We start from the raw sequence: 26300 nt of genomic DNA on the forward strand, positions 1-26300 counted from the left end.
CTGTAGTAAAACTCCTTGCTCATAAAAATCCCTCCCCATTCAGATCCATATGTAAGAACAAGGCAAACTCCTACAGGGATATTCTGAGACACTCCTGCTTTAGAACATGAGCTTTGTATTCATAAATGTTTTAGCCTATTTCCTGCAATAAAGATTAAATTGTCGCTCAGGAAGTAAAGCTGCAACATGTGCCTTTGACAACGTAATCAAACTTTATATAGCCATGTTTTTATTGTTTTCCTTTTGTTTTGCTCTTAGATGACTAATTTCTGCCTAAAAGTGACAGCAAGAGTTGCCATCTGAGAGGCCGCTTGGAGCTTTATTTCTATTTTAAGCATATTTAAAGCACATGTATTCAGAAGTGTCATTATGTAAATCAGTTTTGAAAATTGAGCTCCATTAAAAATTGCAGTATCATTTTCTGAGCTAATCCGAGGCTATTTTAATCTCAGAAATGAAAAAATAACCCCACAACCAAACCTCAGGTTTTTGTGAGGAGCGGCACTTCTACCTCTGATGTTGTAATTGCTGTGCTAATATGGTGATAAAATATGATGTGTTCTTAGTGGAGCAAAATGTTTGCTCTTCCTGGATTTGGAAAATCCACTGGCCTGAAATTTGGAATATTTGGAAATTCCAATGCATTGCCTGGAAACAAAGACTGATAATGGAGTCCAGTGTAAGGAAGGATTTCGGCAGTGGTGAAAGTTGATCCCCAGGGTTGGACACTTTAAAGGCTTGGCTGGACCAAGAAAGGTTAGCCCAGATGATCCTTAAAATCCCTTTCAACCTGGTATTTTAGGAAAAGAACTTGATATTGAAAAAGAGGCCTAACAAGGAAGTTGGGTAATAAGTACTTTTATAGCTTAAAGAAAACTCTGCATGTTAGGCAAAGTGGTGGTGGTTTGTTTTTGTGTGTGGTTTTTTGTTTTTGTTTTTAAATACTGCCCTGAGTATTGAGGGGGATTTCAATGTAACTGTGGTGTTCTGGAATTGCTGTAATGGCATGGGGTTTCTTAAGTACCAGCAAGAGGAAACCAAAAAGTTTCTCATTTTACATGGACTTGTTTCATTCACCTGCTTTCAAAAACCAGGAAAAGCTGAACTTCCTCTGGCAATAGTCTGAGAGCTTGGGGGAGTTCACTGGAACAGGGCCTTTGTAGAGTCTGCTGTGACTTGGGTAGGGAGCTGCAAATGAAGGGACTGGATGTTGTTTCTTTGTAGTTTCTGAGGTCCTGGGGACTTCTGTTCTCCACTGAGCTAACGGGGATAAAGGCAAATCTATCACAGTTTCAACTCAGTTTCTTTTGGCAACCTAAGTCATCACTTTTTGCAAAGTCCTAGAAGAAGCCATTTAAAAGTACAGTTTCAAGCACCTCTGTCTTAAGTGTGAGCTAACATTTTTTTTAGGGTCATGCAAACCCCACCTGCAGTTCCTCAGGGCGGATGTTTCCCAAATCTCAGTCTACAGGGTTTAAAAGGTGGCCCTTTGGAACTGGCGTAAGCTGAGCAGGTGGTGAATTTTTGGCCATGACAGAAGGTGAATCAGTAGTTAAAAAACAGATATTTAATGCCATTTCAGCTGTCTGGACCTCCAGTGGTGCTCCAAGAGCTCCCAGATGTGCCCAACCTCTGGCTGCTATTCCAGACCCTGGCTCTTGCCATATCTCTCACTTCTGTAAATAGTCTGAGTGCTGTAAAGTGCCTTAAAAAGGCACTAACACCTCAGTTTAGAGCTGTGAATTGCTTTCTGTAGTGTTTATAGTTTGGGGTGACACAAGGAACGGGAATCTGCTTTTAATTTAGTCTGGAGCTCCATACAGGATCTGTGTAAGCATTAAAGCATCTGCAGTGGCCAGGATCAGTATTTTCAGACGAGGGAAAAAGCCAAATCCCAGAATGCCCCTCAGCACCAAAATATCAAACGGCTACAATGTTCCTTTTTTTATAACAAAGGGAAACTATGTAGGAAAATGCAAACTTGTTAAGAGGCAAAACGTTTCATGGGGAATGTCTGAAGACACAATGTGCAAAATCTGAAGAGTGGTTGTTTTCTCCTTTAGGTAAAGAGCAGTCTGATGGATTGTGACCAAAAACAAAGAGTTTTGTAACTAAAAAACTATTTTTTAAAACAACAACAAAGATCAAAACAAAGAAAAGGGAGGGGGGGGCTACAGGTTTTGGCAAGTTAAATGTAAAGCAATAGTAAATTAGGCTAAAAGTGGTCTTGAGGAGTAATTGGAAGGCTTTGAATCTAATAATAGTGATGGTAATGGCTTCAGCCCATCAGAAACAGCCTTCTCAGAAGATCTGTAAGGCTGATAAATGATCAGGACCTGAAGAGCTGTCAAGGAAGATAAAGCAGTTCTAGAGAAGTAAATGAATTATTTGCATTGGTATTTATTGAAAGGGATGTTGGGAGGGTCATTGCTATAGCCATTTATTTCAGTGATGGACAGAGGAAGCAGGCGAAAGAAGGTTTCACATAGGTTTTCTTCTTGATTTGGAAGGATCCAGGTTAATTTTTAATCAGGATGATACTGGAACAGTCTGGTTTTGAATTAATGCAAATTCTTCAGCTAGAATTTATAGGATGAGCACAAAATATGATTATTGGAATTCATCTTGGCCTTAGTTTACAACTCTTGAGAACAAAATCGATGCGTATGGAAAATTAATGCAGCATGTGTTTGATCAAAAAGAGAAAAATAGTTGCAAAGTAATGTACTTGCTCATGATCTTCAAGGTATATTGTGAATCACAGCTGCTGAAAGCCAGCAGAACTTGCATTAATTACTTGGGTTTGTTCCTTTTTTTTCCAGTTTCAAACTTTCTTTCCCTAGAATATGCTAATATTAACCAGTGCTTATGAGTGATTGTGGAAGGAGATTCCAAATAAAATCTATCCTTTCTGAATTCTCACTGCCTGCTATTTTATTTGTTGTGGGTTTCAATTTTGGAGCAGCTCTTTTTTAGTACTTTTATTGCAGCATTAGAAGCAGCCTTTTTTAGACACGAGATGTAGAAAGTTAGCAATGCAAATATGGATTATTCACCTTCCTAGAGAAACTTCATCTTACTGAAAAGCTCTTCCTAACTTTTGTTTTTATCAGGGAGAAAGAACAAGAAACACAAGAAGAGGAACATTTGATGGAAGAAAAGAAAAAGAAAAAGCAGGAAGAAAAGAAAAAGAAGGAAGGTGCTCAGAAAAAGGTTTGTTCATGTTCCTGTTGTGATTGATCCCTTCACTTTTAAATGTGCCTGTGGGTACTGGTGCTGCAGCTTCACCTTGGGAGTGAGCCTGGCACTGGCTCATTGCCACTGGCTTGGGGACAGGCTGTGGTCACAGAATCCTGCCCAAGCAGCCGTGCCAGGGCTTTGGCACTGCCCGTGCTCACCATGCCCTGCTGGCCAGGGGCTGCTCCCACACCTGGGCCCTTCTCAGCCACACCTGCCTGGATCAGCCCAGCAGGTGCTGGAGGCACTCTGGGATCCCAGGCTCATTTTCACTGCTGGGCATTCTCCCTAATTTTCTGCATTGCACAGTTGGATTTAATTTGAAATAAGAATTGATCGCTGTCTTTTCTGGTATAAAAATCAGGCATCATAAAAAATTCCAAAGAGATTATAAAATAAACAGGTCTTCTGTGAAAGCTGATAGTGTGGGTGGATTCAAAGGGATGCTGGACAGAGTCACAGAAGTTAATTCTGTTGGGTGCTCAAGGGTTCACACACAGAGTGGGGGTCCAGAAAGACTCTGCCCCTCAGGAGAGGGAAGGCTGGGTGGGTGGAGGGGGCTGCTGCCCTCTCTTGTCATTCTTTACACTTCTCTTTGGCACCTGCTTCTGGTTCAGGCAGACATTTCTATCACATGGAGTTAAACTAAGAGTCTCCAGTCCTTAAATGAAACAAGTGCCTGATTTATGTAAGTAGTTTCTGCAAAAAGTTAGGCCTGCAGCCCTGTAATTATTAGGTATCATTTGCAGTATTGACAAGTAGTTGATTTGTTTTGTTCTTCTCTTCTTTCAGGCTGCTGAACAAAAAACCAAAGGTAAATTCATGTTTATTCTCTGTGAAATGTTTGATATTTTTATAAGCTTGTTTAAAATACCTGCTTGTACTTTTTATTCATTGTGTCTGTTTAATGAGGGGAGTATATCTTACTAGGATTGTTATGTTCCTAAAGTTTTGTTGGGATTCTCAGCATAAGCTTTGGCTTATCTTGCTGGGTGTTCTGTGGCAGCCTTTTGACAAGAATATATGGATTAATTTTCTGTGAACCATAACACAGCATGTGTCATCTCTTTTGTCAAGACAGATGCAGTTTTCCTTTTAGTTGTTAGTAGTTATTTATCTGTTTCAAAGACAAGTAATTGCCCCTTTCCCCTTGCACAATTCAACTCAATTTAATGTGTAAACTCAATTCATGGAGCTTAGAAGAAACTATTTCCCCTGCTGCCACAGTTTTTCTTTCTGTGTGGGTTTTCTGCTTTGGAAGAGTGGAGCTGCTTTGCAGCAGGGTCAGGAAGCAGCAGAGGTAAGGAATGCCTTCCCCTTTGGGGGCAGTGGGCTGCCAGGTTCCCTGGGAGAAAAGTTAATGAAGCTGTGGCTTTCAGAAAGGTGAGGAAAAGAGGCAAGGGAATGTCTGTCTACTGCAGCTGATGGCTTACAGATCTTTGTGTGCCTCAGTTGTGAGCCAGCTCAAATGCATTGTCATTTCTTGGTGGGGAATTAGGTGACAGACACGCAAGTGGAGCTTCCCAGAGACCCACAGAATGAGAATTAGAAAAGAGCTAACATAAGGGCTGGACTAAAAAACTTATGTTTCAAACACTTCTTATGATTTATACATACAGGAGAAATTAAATATTACTTCAGTAATATGAATTCAGAAAAATAAAGTAATAACTGCATGATGAAGGTACTGTAACAGTAATTTATTGAAACTCTGTCCTTCTATTTCTAAGTTTTTCCTGTCTAGAAAGGGAGAGGTCAGAAAGTTTTAGTTTGAATTCTGGAGCACCTGCACTGTGAGATCTCATGTCATTTATTATAACACTGAATTTTACTTTCAGGAGAAGGGAGCAGAGGTATGTGAGTCCCACCAAAACTTAGGTACATGAAAAACCTTGGAATTAAGATACATAAGAGCAATTTCTATCTAAATGGAATATTTCTGTTCTCACAGTATTGCTTGTTTTGTTCTCTGTATCAGCTCATTTCTGTGTGAAAAGGTTTCACTATTCTGTAATGGATTATAATGACTTTTTAATATCACAATTCAGCAGCAGATGTTTTTGCTGTCAGGGTAACTAAATTCATTTTCACGTGGTAATGCAGTGGCTCTTCATTTCTGTTACGAGTGAGACACAGAGCCTTCTGCTTTCCCTCTGTGGGATGTTACTATTTCTGTCTGTGTTGTGACAGCTTTGCTTTTAATTGCTTGAAGCTGCCACATTTTAAGTTTCTAGTTAATAACTTCAGTTTTTCAGGTATGTTTGTGAGTTTGTTTCTTTCAAATTTAGGGACTGCATTTCTCCATCTGTTGGATTTTTTTCCATTATCCATGTATTTAGGCATCTTCTATTGCTATAAAATATGGATCAGCAAGAAGACAGCAGTGGATAAGGATAGTTTTGTTTGAGATTAAGCAGCTTTGGCATTTATTGTTTCATCTGTCAGAAGCAGTGATGCAGCTTTTGTGGTTCAGCAATGTTGGAAGGGGGGACCTGTCCTACAGAGAGCCCAAACCTGCTGTTCATGCTCAGGGCAAGGGCCAGGGGTTATTTATGGTCCTGTAAGTGACCCTTCTTTGAATTTCCCTTGTCTGGCAAATACTCATTGCTTTTCCGATTGCTCTGTGGAAATGTTTTATTTCCACTTTGTGGTGCAGTTCCTTACATTTATCTTTAGGAGGGATGTTCATGAGTTTATGAGAGATAGGAGGAATTTCTTAATATAGATAAAATATTAATACAAAATTAATGAGAGGAAAAATCTGAACTTTTCCCCTACAATATTCAGAGTTGACTGTAAATTTTATTGCAGTGCTGCACCAAGTGCTTTATTTGGATACGTTTTCAAGGATAAGTGACACATGCTACTAGAACTAAAAGGCAGCACAGGGATTATCACTGAATTTAGTTAATTTATTTCCTATCTGGGACACAGCAATTAAATTAGTTGTGATGACAGGATGGCACAGTAAAACTGAGTGAATGGACTGCAGCAGGTAATGCATGCCAGTGGACAGGATATATTAAATCAGAGATTTGGACTGGAGCTGGGCATTTTGCAAAATGTAGTTTTTAGTAGGTGAGATCTTTATAAATATGACTTAATGGAGCTCTTTGTGGTAACTTTAAAAAAAATTGCTTAATTTTATGTGTGTGTCACTGAGTTCTGCAACTGGGTTGCCATGGCAGTGAGAGGTGCTTGCACTAGTTGGGTCCTATTGGAGAAAAAGAAATCAGCCAAGTGCAGGTGGGATCTGGAAGGGTTTTTCAGTTTGCTTTTCAGCTGCCTGGGGCAGGGTGTTTGTGCAGCCCCTTGTTTGCTCTCAGCAGTGCTTGTGGAGGAGAGGGCACTTTGCTCAAGTGGGCAGGAAGGGCCAGGTGGTGAGCCTTGACAGGGAGGGGTTGCCTTTTGGGTTGGCTTCTTCTGTGCTAGAAACCTGTGACCAAGGTCTGATTCTTTTTGATTACTAGTTAGTTTTTCATGGATTTGTCTGTCACAGAGGTGTGGAGCTGCTGTCCTGGCCAGTAATGAGCTCGTGTTTTGTACGTGCAGCTCTGAGCTGATCTGGGCTGCTGCAGGTTCAGTGTCTGAGGCCTCAGGAAAGAGAAGGGAAGCAAGAGGAAGGAGGTTTCCTGTGGGGGTGTGTTTGTGGTTGTTGTCAGTTCAGTCTTGCTCTGAGGCCTCAGCCCCAGCTGAATGTTTCCATTTGTGATGTGGAGCACAAACCCTTCCAAAATAAACATGTATTTCCACCCTTGGGGGAAAGGTATGTGCCTGCTGCTGGAGCCCAGGGCTAGGAGTGCTCTCTCACAGAGTTCTTGCATCCCCTGAAACAAATTATTTTCTCTTTTTTAACAATGGTCCAACCCTTTAAATCTTCTCTACCTAACAGCTCCTTCAGTTTCTATTTTTTCCCCCTGCAACGTTGTTTGCTTGAGTATTTTTGTGAGGCTGGATCTTTTATAAATACCCTGTTGGCAACAATTCTAGGGAATGTGAAAAGAAGAAAGATTGGAGAGCTGATAAAGACCTGAAATGTTTCTCAATTACTTGAAAACAAATGAAAGTAGTCTTCCTGTTCAGCTGGAGAGAAGCACTGCAGAATTAGATGAGGTGGGAAATTAGCAGGTTTTTATTGCACATTCAAGTTGTTGTTCTTTTATGGTAATTTTTTTGAGACCGGGACTATTGAGCACAGGCTATTAGTGTTTATTTTACATGTATAAACTCTTGCCAGTTTATGTGCACTTGATCAAGAAACTTTGTGTATAAGGGCTTTTCTAATGAAAACCTTCAGCTGTAATTGTGAGCTCTGTTGTGTATGGTGAAGGATCACTAGTATGGGAATGGCTGTTATTTAATAACTACAGGGGCTTTAAGGGAGCTGTGCTTGTCATAAATACTATCAGGGTGGGTTTTGCTGCCTGCTTCTCTTCTAGCCATCCTCCTGCAGGTTTAGTCAGCACAGGTGATCAGCTCCTTGCCTGTTCCACTCCCACCTCAGCTGAGTGCATGTTTAAAGCTGATATAAAATAACTTAAGTGGTTTGTTACTCAAACATCCACCCTGGTAATTGAAAGGCAGAGTATCCATCCAACCCTCCAGCATTATATGCAATAAAGGTAAGTGCTAAATCTGCAAACAGAGAAGTAAAAACAGTTAAGTCTATATTCTGCAGTTAGTCTAACATAAAAAGTATTTTGGTAAATATTTTGATTAGAAATGTTAGCTGGAAAATATTTTTATCCCTCTACTGTAAAGCAGAGCTGGTCAGTCTGTGCCTCTTGGACCTCCATGATCCCTGCAGGTCTGTCTGGCATGTTCATGGCATGGGACAGGCAGGGAGAGCTGGGCTTTCCAAGGGGAAAAAGGAATTTGAGCTCACTGCTGGGCAATGATGAAGCAGGATTGCAGGAGCTGGATGGCTGCAGTGATCCTGGGACTCAGCAGCCTGTCCAGCACTGCCTGTCCTCTGTCCCAGTGGTGCAGTGGCTCCTGAGCTGAGCATCATTCCCTTCCATCTGTGGTCTGGTGAGGAGCTGTCCCCTCCCCCAGGCTGTCTGGGCTGTGTGCCTTGGGACTCCTCGGGCTGTGATGATTTTAATATGCAGCTCGCAGAGTCAGGGAGGTTGTCTGCAGGCTGGGAGATTACTCTGCCAACGTTTATGCTTTCATACATTTGATTTTGGGGGACTGAACAGAAAACATTTAACAGTGTGTGGTTGCTGGGTAAACCATTGTGGTGTCACAAATGTTGGCATACTTCCTTCAGGTTATCTGTTATCCCACAGGCAGTGCTGTATATTTTACCTGGAGGAACATGGTCTGCTCTATTAGAAAATGGAGTTAAAAGGAAAAAAAGAATGGATGAAACTATCTGAGATCCATCCTCTGTTCTGTCATTTCTGTTGGGATGACAGAAGTTGCAGCATACCTGTTTTCAAAGCTGGGTTATTTTCATTTCTAAATCAGCCTTGTAGATTATTGCATATTTTTAAGTTGATTCTTTACTTATCCTGCCCAAATGGGCTGTTAGAATGTTCTCTGTCTGTGCTCCTGTGTGTGTGTAACCTCCATTCTGCTCATACAGAAAGGAAGTTTGTGTATATTGTTAATGTGCTCCTTCTGGCTGTGGTGGATGTTACTGATGTTTAGTGGTAGTTCCATAGGAAAAAAGGGAAAATGAAATTTTTTAGAGAATCTCATCAGGATTTTAAGTAGAATTCTGACAGTATGTAACACAATCAGTCTTTTTTAAAAAGAAAAGTCTTGAGTTTTTCTCGTTCGTGTCATATTATTGTAGGAACCAGCAGAGGCTTTTTCCATAAGATTAGAAAATGTGTTCCAGCCTACAAATCAGGTATGATTTACAACAGATTTACAACCTCTGACTCATTTGAGTATTTATAGCTTGTGCTTGAATATCTGCCTCTGTCATCTTGTTAGTTAAGTGCTGTGTTTGTACTGAACTGCTGCACATTGTAGTGACAAAATGTGCCATAAATCATCATTGCAGAAGGAGGGGGAGCCCTGCAATAAGTTCTTCAATTAGATCTTAATATGCAGTCACTTGATAACTTAATGATAACCTGTGGCCATACGTTAAGGCTTTGTAACACAAAAATGTTTTCTTTTTGATAAACGTTATCATGGGGGTGTTCTGCTACTATAAGTATCTCTAAACAAACATGAATTTGTTCATAAAACCCACTGAGATATCACTTCTCTGATAGAGGAGTAATTACCATTTTACAGCCTGCACAGAACAGAGGATGGAGGTAATTTGTGGATCCAGTACTGGGTGAAGAAGAGTAGAAAATGCAAAAAGAGTGAAGCAGACAGGAGGAGCAATTTGTATAGTCAAGGAGACAAAGCAAGAAGGATGAGCTGGGAGAATTGGAGTTAAAATACTAAAGAAAAATACTTTGGTTTCCTACCTGCTTTTCTTTCAGGTGGAGTGACTGAGAGGTATTTAATAAGCTTTTTGCTCTTACAAGTGCAAGAAATATTATGAACACCTTCAACGTTGCCTTTGTGAAGGAGAAAAGATAAACAGTAAATGTATGAATAATCTTTGGTAAACTGTATTTGAGTTTGTAGCTCTTTTTGTGTGCATCTTGCTGGTTTACAAGTCAAAGGTGCCCAAAGAGAGATTTGCATTGATAATTTTTGCAGGAGAGACGTTTGTCAGGGCTGGACACCCTGAGCCCTGCAAGCAAGCACTGACATCTCAGAAGGTTTAAATTTTCTGTAGCTCCTGGGAATCTATAGATTCCCCAGCTTTCAAATAAATGCCCTTTTCAGACAAAAAATTAGTACAGGTTTTTGGGGAAAAGCATTTAACTCCTAAAGTAAAACAAACAAACATACAACTCTGGGGTTATTTGAAAATAAAAGAAGTAAGCATGAAATTTATTCTTCCTAAGGTACTCCAAGCTTGAGCTGGATTTCCAGGACAGCTGCTCCCTCAGAGGTGCTTTGATGTCCTTGCCTGGAGTTGCTGCTGCTTTGCTCCAGTGAAGCACCTCCAGTCCTGGTGATGCCTGGAGAGGCTGCCTGGAACAGAGGCTAGACAGAATTAAAGGAATAAAATAGAGATTTATTAAAAGGCCTTCAGGGGATACACCTCTTGGCCTTGGCTCTACCCAAGATGGACAGCGTGTCACGAGTTTTCACACTTTTATAAGTTTTGGTCCATTTCCATATTGGGGTTAATAGTCCAATTACAGCTCCAGGTTATGCAGTCCCATCCTCCCAGATTCTCTCCTCAGTTTGCTGTTGTTTACACTTTCTGGGCCTGAAACAGCCCAAAAGCTCCAGCAGTGTTCTGGGACTGGAAAAGTATTGTTTTGTCTGACTGAACTGTGAAGACAACCTGCTAACACTTTATGTGAAGTTCGGAGTCACACACTAAGGCACACAAAGTCACACACTAAGTACAGAATCTGGAAAATGTGAAAGCTAAAACTTAATGCATCACTGGTCTGTGCTTGCCTTGTGAGCTTTGCAAATTCCTCTTCTGGGAATGGAAAAGCAGGTAAGGGCTCAGGTAGATACTCCTAGTGCTCCTGAGGTAGTTTTTATTCTCCTTAGAGATGGTCTGTTGTAGTTTGCTGTTCTGCAAATTTAGGCATGTGCTCATAATATAAACACCAGCAGAATATTGCTTTTTCTGGTTCCTCAGTTAGGAATGAGATGGGTTTATCAGGTTGAAGATTGCAAGAGCCTGACCTGTAAGTAGTTAGTTCTAGAATTAGATAAAAATGGGAGTTTTCCAACACTAGACACAGTTGGTTAAAAGCACTTTTCAAGTGCTCTAGATTGTAAGGGTTGATATCCTGCTTGAGGGCAGCAGGACAAGCTGTGCATCATCAGATTTCTCTTTACATGGTCCATTGTCAGGTGCATTTCTAGCCCAGAACATTATCTCTCCCAGAATACCTTTTGAAGAGAGAGCAAGCACAGACTGGGTAACACCAGCTAGGCTTTTCTAGTCTAGACTAATTTTCAGGGTGCCCCTTGGTGGGAAATGCTCTCAGATAAATCCCAGTTTGCTTTCCCAGCAGCAAAACTGCCAATGCAGTTGTGGACAAATGGGTATTTTAACAGATAAATTTTAACCCAGCTTCACAGTGATAATGGTGTTGGTTATGATCAAGCTGCACGCTGGGTTGTGGGTATTTATCTGCCCACAGTGGGTGCTTTGCTGCCTGCTGCTGTTCCCCAGTGCAGTGTGGGGAGCACGAGGGTTGTGAAATGGCCAAACTGCTGCTCTTTTGGCATTGCAGCAGCTCAGGCATTGGCAAATGCTCTATTCTTCTGTCAGTCTGCTTGTAAAGTAACTGTTTTCCAGTTATAAATAGAATGTTGTCTGATATTTGCCCTCCATCAGAGCATATATGCCCCAGTATTTCCTTTGTAAGATGCCACTTTTGTATCTACTGATGGCAACAAACACCCATCCCACATCTCCTCCCCACCCTGCAGAGCCTGAGATTTGTTTCCTTGGAAGTGATTTCATAGCAAAAATATAAGCATGCTGCTCATCAGTGTGCTTCTTTCTCCCTTTACTTTCTGAACTATAGTCTGCTGTTCACTTTTATTGTTCTTTTAGAGAAACATGTCTGTGAAGGCAGTTTCTGCTCTGTCTTGAGGCCTGGCTCACACAAGTTTTCATGGAGAGGGCAGCTAACAGTTTCTCATGAAAAAATGACCTATCAGCTTTGATTTATCTGCAGCGTGCTGACCACTTTCCATTATTAGATTATCATCTTGCTACCTGGAGGAGGCTTGTAAGGCATATAAATATAATGTTGATAAGATCTGCAAACTGTGAGCTGGAGGAGAGGTTCATCAGGAAATGCATTAGCTCTCTTTGGTAATGATTGTTTTGAGATACATGCTGGGTTTCTAAGGTTACCTGATCCCTTCCTTGGGAAGGATGAAATCCACTTTGAACTGTAACACTAGTAGGTGCTCCTGGAATAGTTACTGTACAAATGCTGCAGAGGGTTATCTTGGGAAAAGGAAGGGAATGAAAACGTGTTTTTGATTTTTTTATGCTGTGTGTGAAGCGTTTGGCCTGAGGGACCTTTGTGTTCTCTTGTTGACTGTCTGGTGTTGACATTCCTCTACTCTGAGAACCCTTGGCTTCCCTGTGTTTTGCTAGATTATTTTAATGTTTTTCCTGAGTTGTTAAAGGTGGTAGCTCATGCTTTACAAATCCTACAGGACTACTTAAAATGTCTGTTTAACCAGCTCACACTCTGGTAAATGCTCCGAAGCTTCTGCTCAGGTGTGCATGTGCACCTGATCCTTCAGGTTATTCCTGAACTGGTTCAGGCAGTGCAGAGTGCATTAGCATCCAGAGAGGAGGTGATTTTCCCTGCAGGCATCCTGCCCCTGTGGCTCATGCTCAGCTCCTTGTGGGACCAGTGTTTAACAGCACCACGGAATCCTGCCAGGGCGTGGCACCGCTGTCATTGTCGCCTGCCCAGTGGAAACAGCTGAACTTGGTGTGACTCAGGCTCCTGCTGGCCTCAGCCCATGTTAACAGAAGTTGTTCTCTGTTTTAGCATAGTCTCCTGAAGGACCTGTCCTCCTGTTAACCAGGATGTTCTTAACATTTCAGGCATAATTTCTGATTTGGCTACTGTTACTGTCTTTTTTTCATAAACCAAGTTTTTTTCACCTTTAGGAGGCCAGACAGGCTCTCGTGAACTTCTGTTTTGAAGCACATGAGTTACTAATTGAGAGAACTGATGATTCTTCAACTCTTAAAAATTCAAATGCCACTTTGAGGTCTTACTGTCACACCACTAGATATATCTCTTTAGTGAGCAAAAAGGGATGGTCTTAACCCTCTCCCCTCTCTCAGACAGGCCCAACAGATGTTCTTGAAAGATGTTTTTATTATTCTTGGAAAGGCATCTTCACATTCAGTCTGTCTTTGTTATAACTTAAGCCCCTTTTTTCTTGGCTGCTCTGCCCAGGAGAGTTGATCTTCCCCTCCACTGCAGAGGCCTCTTTGTGTCTCCTGTTTTTTACTGAACAGCCCATCCAGTTTTCCCTGGTGCTACCATTTTCAGACTGTTTTTCAAACTATATTAATTTATGTTTTTCTTCTTTGGAAGTCCTTCCAGTTAGTGGAGAATTACTTTTAATAAATGCAGTATCTGTGTATTGTGGTTTAACCCCAGGCAGGAGCTGGGGCTCACTCCCCTCTGGCAGGATGTGGAGAGAATTTGAGGAGTAAAAGTGAGAAAACTCGTGGGTTGAGATGAAAACAGTTTAATCAGTAAAGCAAAAGTCACACACACAGGCAAAGCAAAGCAGGGAGCTGATTCCCCACTCCCATGGCAGGCAGGTTGACAGCAGGGCTCCATCCCAGGGAGCAGTGCCTGGGGAAGGCAAACACCACCGCTGCAAACTTCCCCATCTTCCTCCTTCTCCCCCAGCTGTATGTGGTGATCATGGCACCATCTGCTGTGGAGTATTCCCTGGGGTCAGCTGCCCTGGCTGTGTCTCCTCCCAGCTCCTGGTGTCCCCCCAGGCTCCTGGCTGGGGTGAGGAGCAGAGCAGCCTTGGCTCTCTGTGAGCACCACTCAGCAGTAACAAAAACACCCTGGGTTATCAGCACAGATCCAAACCACAGCCCCACACCAGCTCCTGTAAGAAAATTAACTCTGTGCCAGCCAAAACCAGCACACTGTCATTGGAGAGTTATTAAGAAGCCCCTGAGTTAATCTGTGGGCAGTAACCTGCTGCTGTTCACAAGTAAAACCTAAGGATGGTTTATTGTCTGTGCCTTTCAGGCTCACCCCATTGCAAAGCTCTGTAATCCAGGCTGTTCAGGGCAGTGCTAATTCTTCTCTTTCACTTTTTTATCCCTAAACTCAGCTTGCTATGAAAACTCCCAAGTTTCAGATACCTTATCCCATAAAGATGTTGATTTGATAATGTGCAGTTTCTTTTTCACTCCCCATTTCTCCTGTTTAATCACTACCCATTTTCCCCCTGCAAGTAGTTCCCTGAAGTATACATTTAAATATATTCCTTGCTTTAATTTCCCCAAGTTTCCACTGCACTTGTTTAGGCTTGATTGACAAACCATGAGAACCCTTCCTGCAGGTGCTGGGGGAGTCAGGCTGTCCTGTCCTGCACTGGCAGTTCTGCATTTCCTTCCAAAACAGGAGAAAGTCTTCAGAGTGAAACAGGAAGAAAATGTGTTCAGTGCCACCTTTCTGACACAGGCTCCATCGTAATTCATATCTTGCTACAGCTTCCATATTTTCCTGCCAGTTTCCAAGAGCAATAATTCTTTTTTTTTTCCTTTGTTGTATAGTTATCTCCAGTCTTGTCCAGTGATCACTCTGGGAAATCAGGTGAGAGGTTGTCTTCAGCCTCCTCAGTAGTTCAGCTATTCCTTCTCAGAAAAGATCTGTAGAAGACTCTGTGATTTGGTGCCTTATTATGGCTACTAAGACTTAAAAATATATAATACTAACTTAAAATCTGTGGCCAATAACTTAGATGCATAGTAACATTGAACACTTAAATCCATAATCCCATTTTACTGATACCTGCAATGTAGGTGGGATGTTGAAGCTCATCTTGTTCCACCCCACAGGGTTGTCACAGCCTTAACTCCCATTTGCTGGAGGTTCAGGGAATGTTTTACTCCTTATTTACCGTATTTATTCTTTTAGTGGCAGTGCTGCCTTTCCTCTGGGTGTTGAGCTGGGCTGGTGACTGGGGTGACGTCATTGTCACCCTGTGGCCAGTGGCAGATGTGACAGCTCCGTGTGCTCCCTCTGCTGTCACCAGCTGCCTTCTCAGCACAAGCACAGCTTCCTCCTGAAACCTCAGTAATGGATAAAACTGAATCATGTGGTTCATCATTCTGGGAAGTGATTATTGTTAAATAGCCCCTGGTTTTGCCCGAAGTGTCTTGGTGTGTTATGAGTTGAAGTCAGGGTGGTGGGACAGCACAAACACCATCAGCTGGCAATTTATTTTATTTTATTTACATGAGAAATTGGGAGCATTATAGATTTGCCTCCCAGCTGTCTGTCCTCCAAAGTGCAAGAATCTACTTTAAAAAACAAACTTAATAACCCATTGTTAGATAGATCTGCAAAGCCATTAAAGGGCTGTTATTTTTATACCTTGCCTAGGCAGACCTAGTATTTTCCTCTTTGTTTGCAATTGGCTTTACTGCAAGACATTTTCATTTTCTTCTGCAAAAAGAAGAAATGAAACTCTTTGGAAACTGGACACACTCATTGAAAATGTGGAGTTTGCCAAAGTGTGAGTGGGGAGGAAGAATCTTAGGATGTCACTCATTCAACCAAGCTGCATTTCTTCTTAAAGTGCTGGTGTTACTTCTTTTAGCTAAGTCTAAGCCCATTTCTATGAAATAACTGTGTAATGAATGTGGAGTAATTAGGTATTCCTTCCTAGTGAGGGGGAGACATGTGTCTAAAATAAACTGAGCAGAATTTTTGAATTAAAATGAAGTAATAATATTAAGTTATTATTAGTAATCTTTATTAAAACATCTTTAATTTCTTTTAACATTCATGTAATAGAATCTGATTTACTGGGAGTGGCATTTAATTAATTTAATTCAATTTAGAGAGTTAACTCTATTACATATTAGTACAGAAAATTACCTCTGAACAGTCATTTCTCACTGGTGACATGCAATAAGTTAATTTAGCTCGGAGTTCGTTTGGGTGCATTGTGAGTTCTTGGTGAAAGTTGCTATGGTGACACAGGGCTGTCACTGGGACAACAACCCTGCTGGAAACACGGGATGGATCCTCTGGCCTTGTTCTTCTGCTCCATGTGGGTGCTGGAATCTCAGGAAGAGCTTCCCTGGCCCTGCTCACTGGAGGGCTGGGCTGTCCTGCAGGGTGTGCTCAGCAAATGAACTCACTTGGAGTTTTCTTTGCTCCCACCTTATCTGCAGGGAAACGATTGCTGAGCCCCCACCAGCTTTTAGTCTGCTTTTCTTTAAGGAATTTTCCTGAGGAACCTGAGTAGGAGAAGGTGTGTAAACTGCTGGGAGTGCTTTCTTCACGTTTCTGAATAATTTAAATCCTGTTTTTCATATGTGGCATTAATGCACAATGGCACTGCAGACATAAAAAATCTGTTCAGCTATAACTGAATTAACGAAGAGTTTGCTTCAGATTTGGTGTTGAATCAGAAATGAAGAGTTTGTTTCTGACTCTCCAGGTTTGACTGTCAGGTAGATGAGCTCAGAGTTCCAAACAAAAACCTTCCAGGAAAGAGACCAGCATTGAGAAGCTCATTCAGAAAAACACTATTGCATATGAAATGTCATGTTTAGGTTAAAAGGAAGTATTAAAAGAACTGAAATACAATTTTAAAGTTCAATGTATTTTCTTCCTCCACCCCAGCCCCTGCAGTTCTGTATACAGACTTAAACACTCTGTATGAAGTTATTTAATCTGTTATTATATGCTTGAATTTTCCCACTGGCACTTACAGTGATGACAGTGTTGGTTTTGTGTAATTTCACTTTAAGCTGTTTCCTGTCTTCTCTGACTCTTTTATTGTGTGGTTCCTGCTGGGGGTACCTTGCCTGGAGCATCACTGAGGAGGGTTTGGAGTGAAGGGGGGAGCCCATGCCCGTGGCTGGCTCCTGACATCCTCTGCTGTGTTCCTGAATTGTTGGGATTGTGTTTGGGATTCTGTTTGTGATGCTCTCATGTCTTGTTGGTGGAATAGAACTTATATATTTTTCCCTAGTGGGTCTTTATACAATTAATTGGTGGAGTTCAGATGTTCCTAAATACTCTGGGAAGGAATGGAAAATGTGAATTCTCTGTGAAGAGTTCTGAACACTCTATAGGAGTCTTATGAAACCTGAAAATATTCTGCCAGCATTTCTAACCACTTGCTAAGAATCCGTCTCTTAATTCTGAGCTGCCCTCTCACTTAAATTTTACAGTAGTAATTTCCTGCACCAGTTAATTTGTCTCAGCAATGACTCTTATCTCCCTCCTGTCCTTTTCAGACAGTTGTTAATGCTGTTGTTTCTTGATTTTATTAATATGAGTGATTAAAAACTTCTAATAGCTTCATTATTTTCCTTTAAAATAGCCAAGTTCGCTTGTATTGCCCTGCTCTGGAGGTGGGAGTTGGGTTTGCAGGAGTCTGAATTCCAAGTTGAATGTGATGGTGTGTTAAAGGAAATACTCCTGTGCTGAGATGTCAGAGGCTTCAGGACAGAGAGCAGCTTCTAGTTAGGTGAATTCATTTATTTATCTGTTGCTTTTCAGGGGGTGGCATTTGGGCAGGTCTGTGTGCAGAGATGTCCATGATTAATGCTGGTATTGGAGCACTCTCTCTTGAAAGGCAGCAGATGAATTGTTAATTCCTGAAAGTTACCATCTGTTATCAGTTCACGTCCTGCAGGAATGCTGCTCTGAGAATTTAACTGTTCCATTGCCCACAGTCCTGGTTCCTAGCTTGGGCTGCTGAGCTTGAGGCCTGGTGTGTACAGTCCAATTTCTGCTCATCAATTAGCTGATGGCAAACCCCATGTGTGTGCACTCAGAGCTTTCAATAAACATGAGGGAGTTTGGCTTGCAGTGGGAGAGCATCATATTTACTTTGGATTATCAATCTATTGTTGATGACAACCTATCAACCTAATTAGCTGTACCATTTTTAATGGCACAGCTAATTAATTGTGAATTTAAAATTAAAATTATAATCAGTGCTAACATGGAGGAGAGCAGTGAGGAAAATATTAAAACTGTTAAAAGTATAAGTATTCTTCACAAGATTGCTGCATGTGACACCAACCTGAATAATGTAGAATAGGATTGAAAAAAACCTTAAAAATACATGTTGAGTCACCGAAAACAGGTTTTGTATCTTTCTGTCAAAAGAAGTGTTTGTCACCATCTCTGCTGACAGATCTGAAAGAAAAAAATGTAGATGCTGTTCCAGAAAGGGAAACAAAATCCTGTGTCTGAGCTCTGAAGTACTCAAGAATCTGTGTTTTTGTCAGGAGCTTGTCCAGCTCTTAAGAAAAAAGTTCCATTTGTGAATAGAGTTGGGCTCTGACCCTTTGCTGCACAGAAGTTCTGCCTCAGGGTGGGCTGGGCTGGCCTTACACAGAGGATTCACTGTGGTGATGAAGGGATAAAATGTCACTCAGGATTGATACAATTTCAAATTCACATTAATCAAGAACAAAATGGAGAGGATCTGCAAGCAGGGCTAGTGAAGAAAGGCCACATCTGAAACTTATTTAAAAACCAGCAGAAGCTGGTGAGAGTGCTGTGACTATCAACCAGAGGGGAAGAGGATTTCTTTGTCATGGCTGAGGGAAGTGGGAGAACGGAGTAAGATGGATTTGGAGCTCTGTTTTACATATAGAGTGGTAGAAAATGTGCTCTAAAGGTTCTTGAGAGGTCATTTATTCCATCCTCTTGCCCCAAGACAAGATCACCAAACCTGTATCATGTCTGCAGATAATCCTTAATCATCCTTATTGTTGGAAATGTAAGTCCAAATCTCCCTGACTGCCATTTAAACCCAGCAAGTCTTGCCTTATTCGCTGTGGGGTGGAGCTAATTATTTCCTCCTCTTTCTTTGTATTTTTTAAATTTGTATACCCAGTGCCTTGTAGACTGACTACTCCCTTACCTCTGCCTGCTGTGGTAGTTCCCTTTTCCAGATTCCCATTTCCTTTGTGCCCTTTTCAGGTGGTCCAGCTCCATCTGGAAGAGCTGTGGGTACAACCAGGGAAGGCTTTGTGATGCCAGGCTCAGGTAGATGGGTTGCTGGGTGTTTATCCCATTCCACCGATTGGAATATTTCCAAATTGGATTTTTTATAATCTTCTTGAATATCTTTTCCTCCTCTTTGGTTTATGATCTGCTAAAACATTGCTTCTTTTTCTGCAGAACTGCTGTGGGGCGAGTTGTTTGCTGTTCTGCATTTAATTCCTCCTGCTAATGATGTGATTTTCCTTACTGAATTGTAGTAGTTTTGTCACATCCCTTCTCCAGTTCCTCACTGCTGAGCTCTGATCGTGTCACACAGCGATCTGACCACCCCCATCTTCCTTCTCCCATCTTGGTGTCATTTGCAGATTTAATAAGGATATTCTCTAGTCCATCATCGAGCTGTTAACGAAATATTGAACAGCGTAGGCTCGGATCAAGTCCCCATGGAATCTCTTCTGAAACATCTTCTGTTTTGACAGCAAGCCATTGATTCTCCCAGAGAACATTTCAACCAATTTCACATTTTACTCACATTTCCCCACTTTGCTTATGACAATATCAAGTAAGAATGTCATTTCAGCAGCCATGACATAGTTAAGATACGTAGAGCAAGCTTTGGCTGGTGGGACATGGGTGGGAAATGTGAGCAAACAGACAGAACTTGTTTGAGCTGAGGTGAATGACAGGTCTGGGGGGAAGGAGGAACAAAGGAGTGTCTGGGGTCAGCTGGATTTGTGGATACATTGCTTTAGGGTCAAAGTGGAGGTGGGGAATGACATCCTCAATGCTTCTCTATTTCATACTTTTGCATAAAGCCAGCACTTAAGAACATAAGACCTTCTATTGTTGAGAAATTCCAGTAACTGATTTAGAAGTTTTCCATGAACTTTGCAGCTTTCTTTTAATTCCTACTCTGACTTCCAGTTGCCTGGAAAAAGAAAAAGAAAAAAAAAAAAATCAAGTTCTGTATAGGGTCCAAGTTGGTAGAAGTGAGAAGTCTGTCAAGAGAAGTGGGTTTTAGATAAGATTTTCAAACTGGGGTGGTGAAAGACTAAGGAAGGAAGTGTTGTAAAGGACAAGAGAAGAAAGTGGAGAGGAAACGTCTGGAAGAGGAAGCAGAAGAAGCTGCACTGTGGTCAACTGTGAGGGGGGAAATGAAGTTAAACATAGAAAAGACTTTATTTGTTCTGGGTATTAGATAAATGATATCATCAGGAATTGGCCCAAGGTCAAGGCATTTCTTTAAATAAATGGTGACAAAGTTCTAAAGGCACAATAACTCGTGTATTTTTACTTTTATTATTCAGTGTGGGCGTTGATGTCAAACAGCAGCTTCTGGTTACATTATTAAAGCTGTTATAAGTTTTGGGATTATCTCGTCATTACACTGCAGTTTTTTTCTCCCCAGAAGTTCATGATATTGGGGGAAGGGATGATCCAGGCAGAAAATTTGGCATTTTATGTGTAAAAACATCAGAAGTGGGCTTTATGCAATAGTTCTGAGCACCTTTGCTGTTGCCAGCAGATGTCACTGTGGATAGCAAATCCCAGCACTTGGGAGACAAAGGAGGTAATTTGCTAAATGAAAATTCAGCCTTTGAAAGTAGACCGGGGGGGGAGGCAAGAATATTTTCCCAGCAACAGACTTCTGTGAGCAAATAAAAATGGGTTTCTCACTAATGAGGACTTGTGGTTTTGCCCACTCTAATGCCGTGTTTGGTGGCTGCCTTCACCCGACTTGGGTAAGTTCCTGGTGCTCTGTGTGACCTCGGAGGGGGTGTCTGTGGGATTGTGCTCCTGCTCAGCTTTATTTGGAAAGCCTTTAGTGTTTGGAGGGAGGTGAAACCAGCAGTGATGTGCTGCAGTGTGTGTGTGTGTGTGTGAACTGGCCGTGGAGGAAGTGGCTTCATTAAGGTTGATTTGGAGGGGGGAGCAAGATGAGGAAAAAAATTGCCCAAATGATTGGCTGGGAGAATAGCTCTGAATTATGGGATCCATCTGTTTCCTGTAATGAATTCATAAACCCATCAAACAATGACCTGAACGAATTGCTGAAGGAAAAAAATAATACACTGGCATGATATGTTTAACGCAGTGAGGCATTGGCATTGTATAATCAAAAATTCTCCTCACATCCAGCACTTTGTAATGGAGCTGCTGTGTTTAATAGAAGCTGTAAATAAATCCTGTCACAGTAGCAGCCAAGAATGCATTTCTGGGTTTAACTGTTTCTCTTCTGGAATGTCTGGTCCTCGAAGGCTTTAGAAATGCAAGTTTTGTAGAGCTGGAGTGGGGGATTCTGAAATACAGAGAAATGTTAATGAGGTGAATGAAAGGAAAAAGCTGCCATAAATCAGTATTATGTGGCTTAACCAGTTTCTTTCATTTATGCATGTTCTTTCCTTATGTCATAGAAATGTACTTAAAAGCTATTGTTGTAATTGAAATCTGTTAGACTGATCCTATTCATTATATTAATAAAATCCACCTACAATTGCTCGTAACACTTTTTTATGCAGTTGGGATTCCCGAGATTGTAATCATCAAAAAGCATATGGAGTAATTATTGGATTTGTTTGGGTAAAATTGGATTAAGAAGTTTAGATACCATTAAGTACTGATAATTATTACAAGCAAGCTCATTGTTTAGTGTGTGTACAGCTCGGAATGGAGAGTAAGCAGATACCCATCACAAACATCTTAAGAGCAAGCAATCTCAAGGCTTTCATTTTACGCCTTTAATTGTATTTTTGCAAGAGCCTTTCCACTTAAATGTTTTTGCTTTAGCTCTTTAATCACGTGCTGGTTATGAAAATCACTGGCTGTTAAATCCTTTCCCCCACACAATTTAAACAACATTTTTTGCATTCGGGCAAATTTAGCCATAAAATGGCTAAATTCTGTGTTTTAATTCCCGGCTTTCCAGCAGCTGCCCACATGCCATTAGCAGTGACAGTGGATTCCTTGCAGGTGGAAGGGTGGGCAGGCTGCTCCTGGGGCTGCCAGGGCTCTCTGTGGGCTGATGAGAGCAGAGCTCCCAGTGGGAGAGGCTCCTGCTGCCCTGCCCTTGTGCCCACAGCGGGGAAAAACCTTTGTGGGTGCTGCAAGGGGCACCCATCATCTCAGGGGGCAGCCCTGCAGGGAGAGGGAATGGCTCAAGGCTGTAGAAAGATGCTGTTACTGCCAATATCACACAGCAATGCAGGATTAGGACATCCAGGGCAGACACTTGGAACATTTGGTATTTCTCACAGTGCATATCAAGTGAAAATTGCTGGTTAAACATTGCTGAGGATGGCTTTTAGAACACAATCATATTGTCTTTGTAATGTGTATTCTCAAAGTATTGTTGCTGTGTTTGAAGTCTGAATTCCAGCCTGGTATGAAACTGGAATTTAGGGCTCAAGCCCATTTGTGTGATGTTGTTCGCTCTTCTTGCTTTGTCACTGTCATTTTGTAATTAAACAGTTCTTTTCCAGCTACCATGATTTGCAGACATAGTATTCTTGCAAGAGCTTCCATTTAGGTACTCTTTAAAGAGATTTTGATGGACAAAATCAAAATTACTTTGCTGTGTTGATTAGAGAAAAAACAGTAGCATGAATATGCAGAAATATTTTAATTCTAAAGCACAGTGATATTTTGATTTTCTTTGTTCTTTTCTCTCATTTGTGATTCAGATATGTAGAGGGAACATTGTCTCTAACGCTGGGAAAATGGGTTTCTCTGGCCTCACCTTTGTGATGAAACACGTTTGTTAGTTTACAATGAAGTGAAAAGTGTTGTCTATTCTATGACTTGCATTAGTGATTTAAAAAAAATATAGATATATGCACACCTCTTTGGGAATATCAGATGTGATTTATATATACACAATATTGAGAATATAATGTTGTTTAAAAAGCTGCCTGTCTTGCTCTCTAAAATATGTTTCCAATTAATTAATATTCCTTATGAAAATCTTGGGGCCAGACAAATCCCAGCTCTGCTGGCATCGTGCCAGTGAGTGGTTTCCATTCTCTTGTCCTTTTCCTCCTCCTCCCTGGCATTCCCTCTGATCTGCTGGCACCAGGGGGTGTGTGCCTGGTCTGTCAGCCGAGCTGGAGAAGCTCCCTGGCTGCCATGCTGGGTTATTTTTGGTTGATCAGCCGGTGTCTGCAGTGCTCTGGGTGAACCTTGTGGTAAATGACTTTGCAGAAATCCTGAGTCCTTCAGATCTCACTGTTTGTAAATGTTTGCATCTCTGTGATGCTAGTGGTAGTAGAGGTAAATGCTTACACTGCTGTACCAGTAGTAGCAAAAGCAGTAGGAGCTAAAATAAACACAGTACAATGAAATCAGACTTATTTTCTATCAGGTGAATGATCTATTTGTATTGTGGAAACAGAATAGTTTTCACATGCATATGTGGATTTGGTATTTGAAAATAATTACTCTGCATTCCACGATACTTTCTATCTACTTTTTAAATTTCAGAATAAGGATAAACTGTTTGTTTCCAAAGGTGATTGTGTACTTTGAAAAGCTAAGGAAGGTTTGTTCTCTGCTCTTCAGGTATTAGTGGTACTTCATATTTTTTTATATACTTAGAGTTCCTTTTTTGTGCAGACAGAATCACAGGTGAAATTATTTAGGCTTCCAAAACAAATAGCTTGGAGAAGTGAAGTGCTGATGGTTCTGTCAGATGTTTTGGCATATTTCTGCTTGGTCAAGTCCCTGCTTGTTTTGAAGCCACCCTCGGCATTCCCTTGGCGCTGTTCACTGCTGCAGCTGTAGAAGTTGTTGTTTTCTAGGTGTGTCAGAGCCTGGAGAGAGCTGACTGTGGGTTTGTAGTGGCACTGACAGAGTTCAGGCTACATCTGAACAGTGTCCTTGGGCAGAAGGTGGCACTCCTGGGGAGGGTCCTGTGCGGGGCCAGCATTTGGGGGATGATCCTTGTGTGTCCCTTCCCACTCAGCATATTCTGTGACTGAAGAGCTGCAATTTTGCACTTGTTCAACATGGCTTGTGATGAGCTGGAGCAGTGCTTGCTTCTGTTCATCCCAGAAGCTCCAAGAGTTTCTCTGGGTGACCGAAGAGCTCTGGCAGCTGCTGCCAGGTGAGCTGAGCCAGGGCTGCCATCCTCCAGCGCCATGCCCACTCCCTCCTGCCTGGCCCAAAGGACCTGGCACTTTTGGTCAGTGGTGCCAGGTGTGCAGGCACATTCCAGGGTGGCCTGGCTTGTTCAGGGAGGTATCACATCCATGCCCGGAGTGCAGATGTTGGTGGCTGGGATGTCCTAAGTGTTTGATGCAAAGGTTTGGATAAAGACCACAAGAAACCCAAAGTTTGTGTGAGTGCTGAATAAGCTGGTGGATCAGGTCTTTTAGCTTGTTTTTTTGGGAGCTTGTTAGGAGCCTGAAAATGTTTGTTTTCATGGCTGTAGGCCCTGGGATTTGATGTTAATATTGGCAAGGTCGCCTCCAAAACTGCTGAACTGTAAAAGCAGTGGGGGCTCAAGGTGGGTGCAGCAGAAATGAGCATTCTGTTCAATACTGAATTGTCAAAGCTTTCTTTTGTCCTCCTCCCTGTTTTAAACCATACAGATGATTTGTTTCAGTAGGGTATAGAAGCTTCCAGTACCATCACACAAAGTAAACCTACACAAAAATTAACACACCGCCAACTTCTCAGAGGCTGCAAACCATCAGTTTACCCGTTACAGTTAAAAAAAAAAAAACCCGATAACTTTCCAGATCTTAAACCAACGATGATTATTTTCTTTCACCCTAGTGCCAGAACCTATTAAGACCAGTTTAAGCCAGCCCCAACCTGCCGGTACCGGTACCAGTACTTCCACCAGCACTCTCACCAACAGCAGCAATGGCAAGCGCGCGTCTGCCAACGGGCAGCAGCCTGCGGCGTCCCGATACCTGCCCCGAGAGGTGCCTCCCCGCTTCCGCCAGCAGGAACAGAAGCAGCTCCTAAAGCGGGGGCAGCCACTGCCCGCCGGGGCTCTGAGTGCCCCCGGCCCGGCGCCGGGCACGGCAGCAGCAGCGGGAGCCAGCCCTCCTCCTCCTCCTCCTCCTCCTCAGCAGGGAGCAGCAGCACAGCAGCATCCCGGCAAGGCGCAGCCAGGTAAGAGCGGTACCCAAGAGCGGTGCCCGGGGGAGCGGCTGCTCCGCTGGTGGGGTTGGTTTAAATGCCACTTGAAAATTCTGGTCTAAATGCCATTGTAAATTTTGCTTTAAAATGCCATCGGAAAATTTTGGTTTAAAATGCCATTGGAAAATTGTGGTCTTTAAATGCCGTTTTAAAAATGCCATTTTAAAATTTTGTTTTAAAATGCCATTTTAAAATTCTGGATTGAAATGCTATTTTAAAATTCTGGTCTAAATGCCATTTTAAAAATTTGGTTTAAAATGCCATTGGAAAATTTTGGTTTAAAATGCCATTGGAAAATTGTGGTCTTTAAATGCCGTTTTAAAATTGCCATTTTAAAATGATGTTTTAAAATTGCCATATCAAAATGCCGTTTTAAAATGCCATTTTTAAAATTTTGGAAAATTGTGGTCTTTAAATGCCGTTTTAAAATTGCCATTTTAAAATGATGTTTTAAAATTGCCATTTCAAAATGCCGTTTTGAAATGCTATTTTAAAATTTCGTTAACAATGCCATTTTAAAATTCTGGTTTTAAATGCTATTTTAAAATTCTGGTTTTAAATGCCATTTTAAAACTTCGCTTTAAAAATGCCGTTTTCAAATTTTGTTTTCAAATGCCATTTTAGAATTTAGTTTTAAAATGACATTTGAAAACTTTGGTTTAAAATGCCATTTTGAAATTTCGTTTTAAAATGCCATTTTGAAATTTCATTTCAAAATGCCATTTAAAAATTTCGTTTCAAAACGCCATTTTAAAATTCTGTTTTTTTTAATGTCATCTAAAAATTCTGGTTTTCAAATGCCATTATAAAATTCTAGTTTTCAAATGCCATTTTAAAATTCTGGTTTTAAATGCCATTTTAAAATTTAGTTTCAAAATGCCATTTAAAAATTTCGATCCTCGCCTATTACTCGTATTCTTACTCGTAATATCCTCCTATTTGAGGATTACTTGTAATCCCTGGCTATATACTCATATTCTGACACAATGTGCCACTTCTGGCATGCACTTGTAAAAGATTTTACTGTTTGTTCTCTTGCTCAGAGCTGTGGGGTCTTCCTCTGCTTTGTTTTTTTTCCCCTTTTGTGTTTCTTTGGTAGCTATAATGAATCTTTAGGAAGTGTAAATATTTAGTGGTGATTGTTAC

General features: G+C 41.4%; 1 protein-coding gene across 9 annotated transcripts in view; it reads left to right on the plus strand.

Annotated features, from left to right (window-relative positions):
* TNRC6C (trinucleotide repeat containing adaptor 6C) overlaps positions 1 to 26300 on the plus strand; it is a 98094-nt gene that overhangs the window by 16172 nt on the left and 55622 nt on the right. For all 9 annotated transcript variants that reach the window (XM_041486460.1, XM_041486465.1, XM_041486462.1 and 6 more), the window contains exons 2-4: positions 3114 to 3213; positions 4030 to 4051; positions 24783 to 25127. In XM_041486460.1, the coding sequence (XP_041342394.1) occupies positions 3151 to 3213; positions 4030 to 4051; positions 24783 to 25127 (430 nt within the window). In that variant the 5' untranslated portion in view covers positions 3114 to 3150. The remainder of the gene's footprint in view (positions 1 to 3113; positions 3214 to 4029; positions 4052 to 24782; positions 25128 to 26300) is intronic.

Source organism: Pyrgilauda ruficollis, unplaced genomic scaffold, assembly GCF_017590135.1.
Source record: "Pyrgilauda ruficollis isolate IOZ18807 unplaced genomic scaffold, ASM1759013v1 scaffold77, whole genome shotgun sequence".
Lineage (NCBI taxonomy): Eukaryota > Metazoa > Chordata > Aves > Passeriformes > Passeridae > Pyrgilauda > Pyrgilauda ruficollis.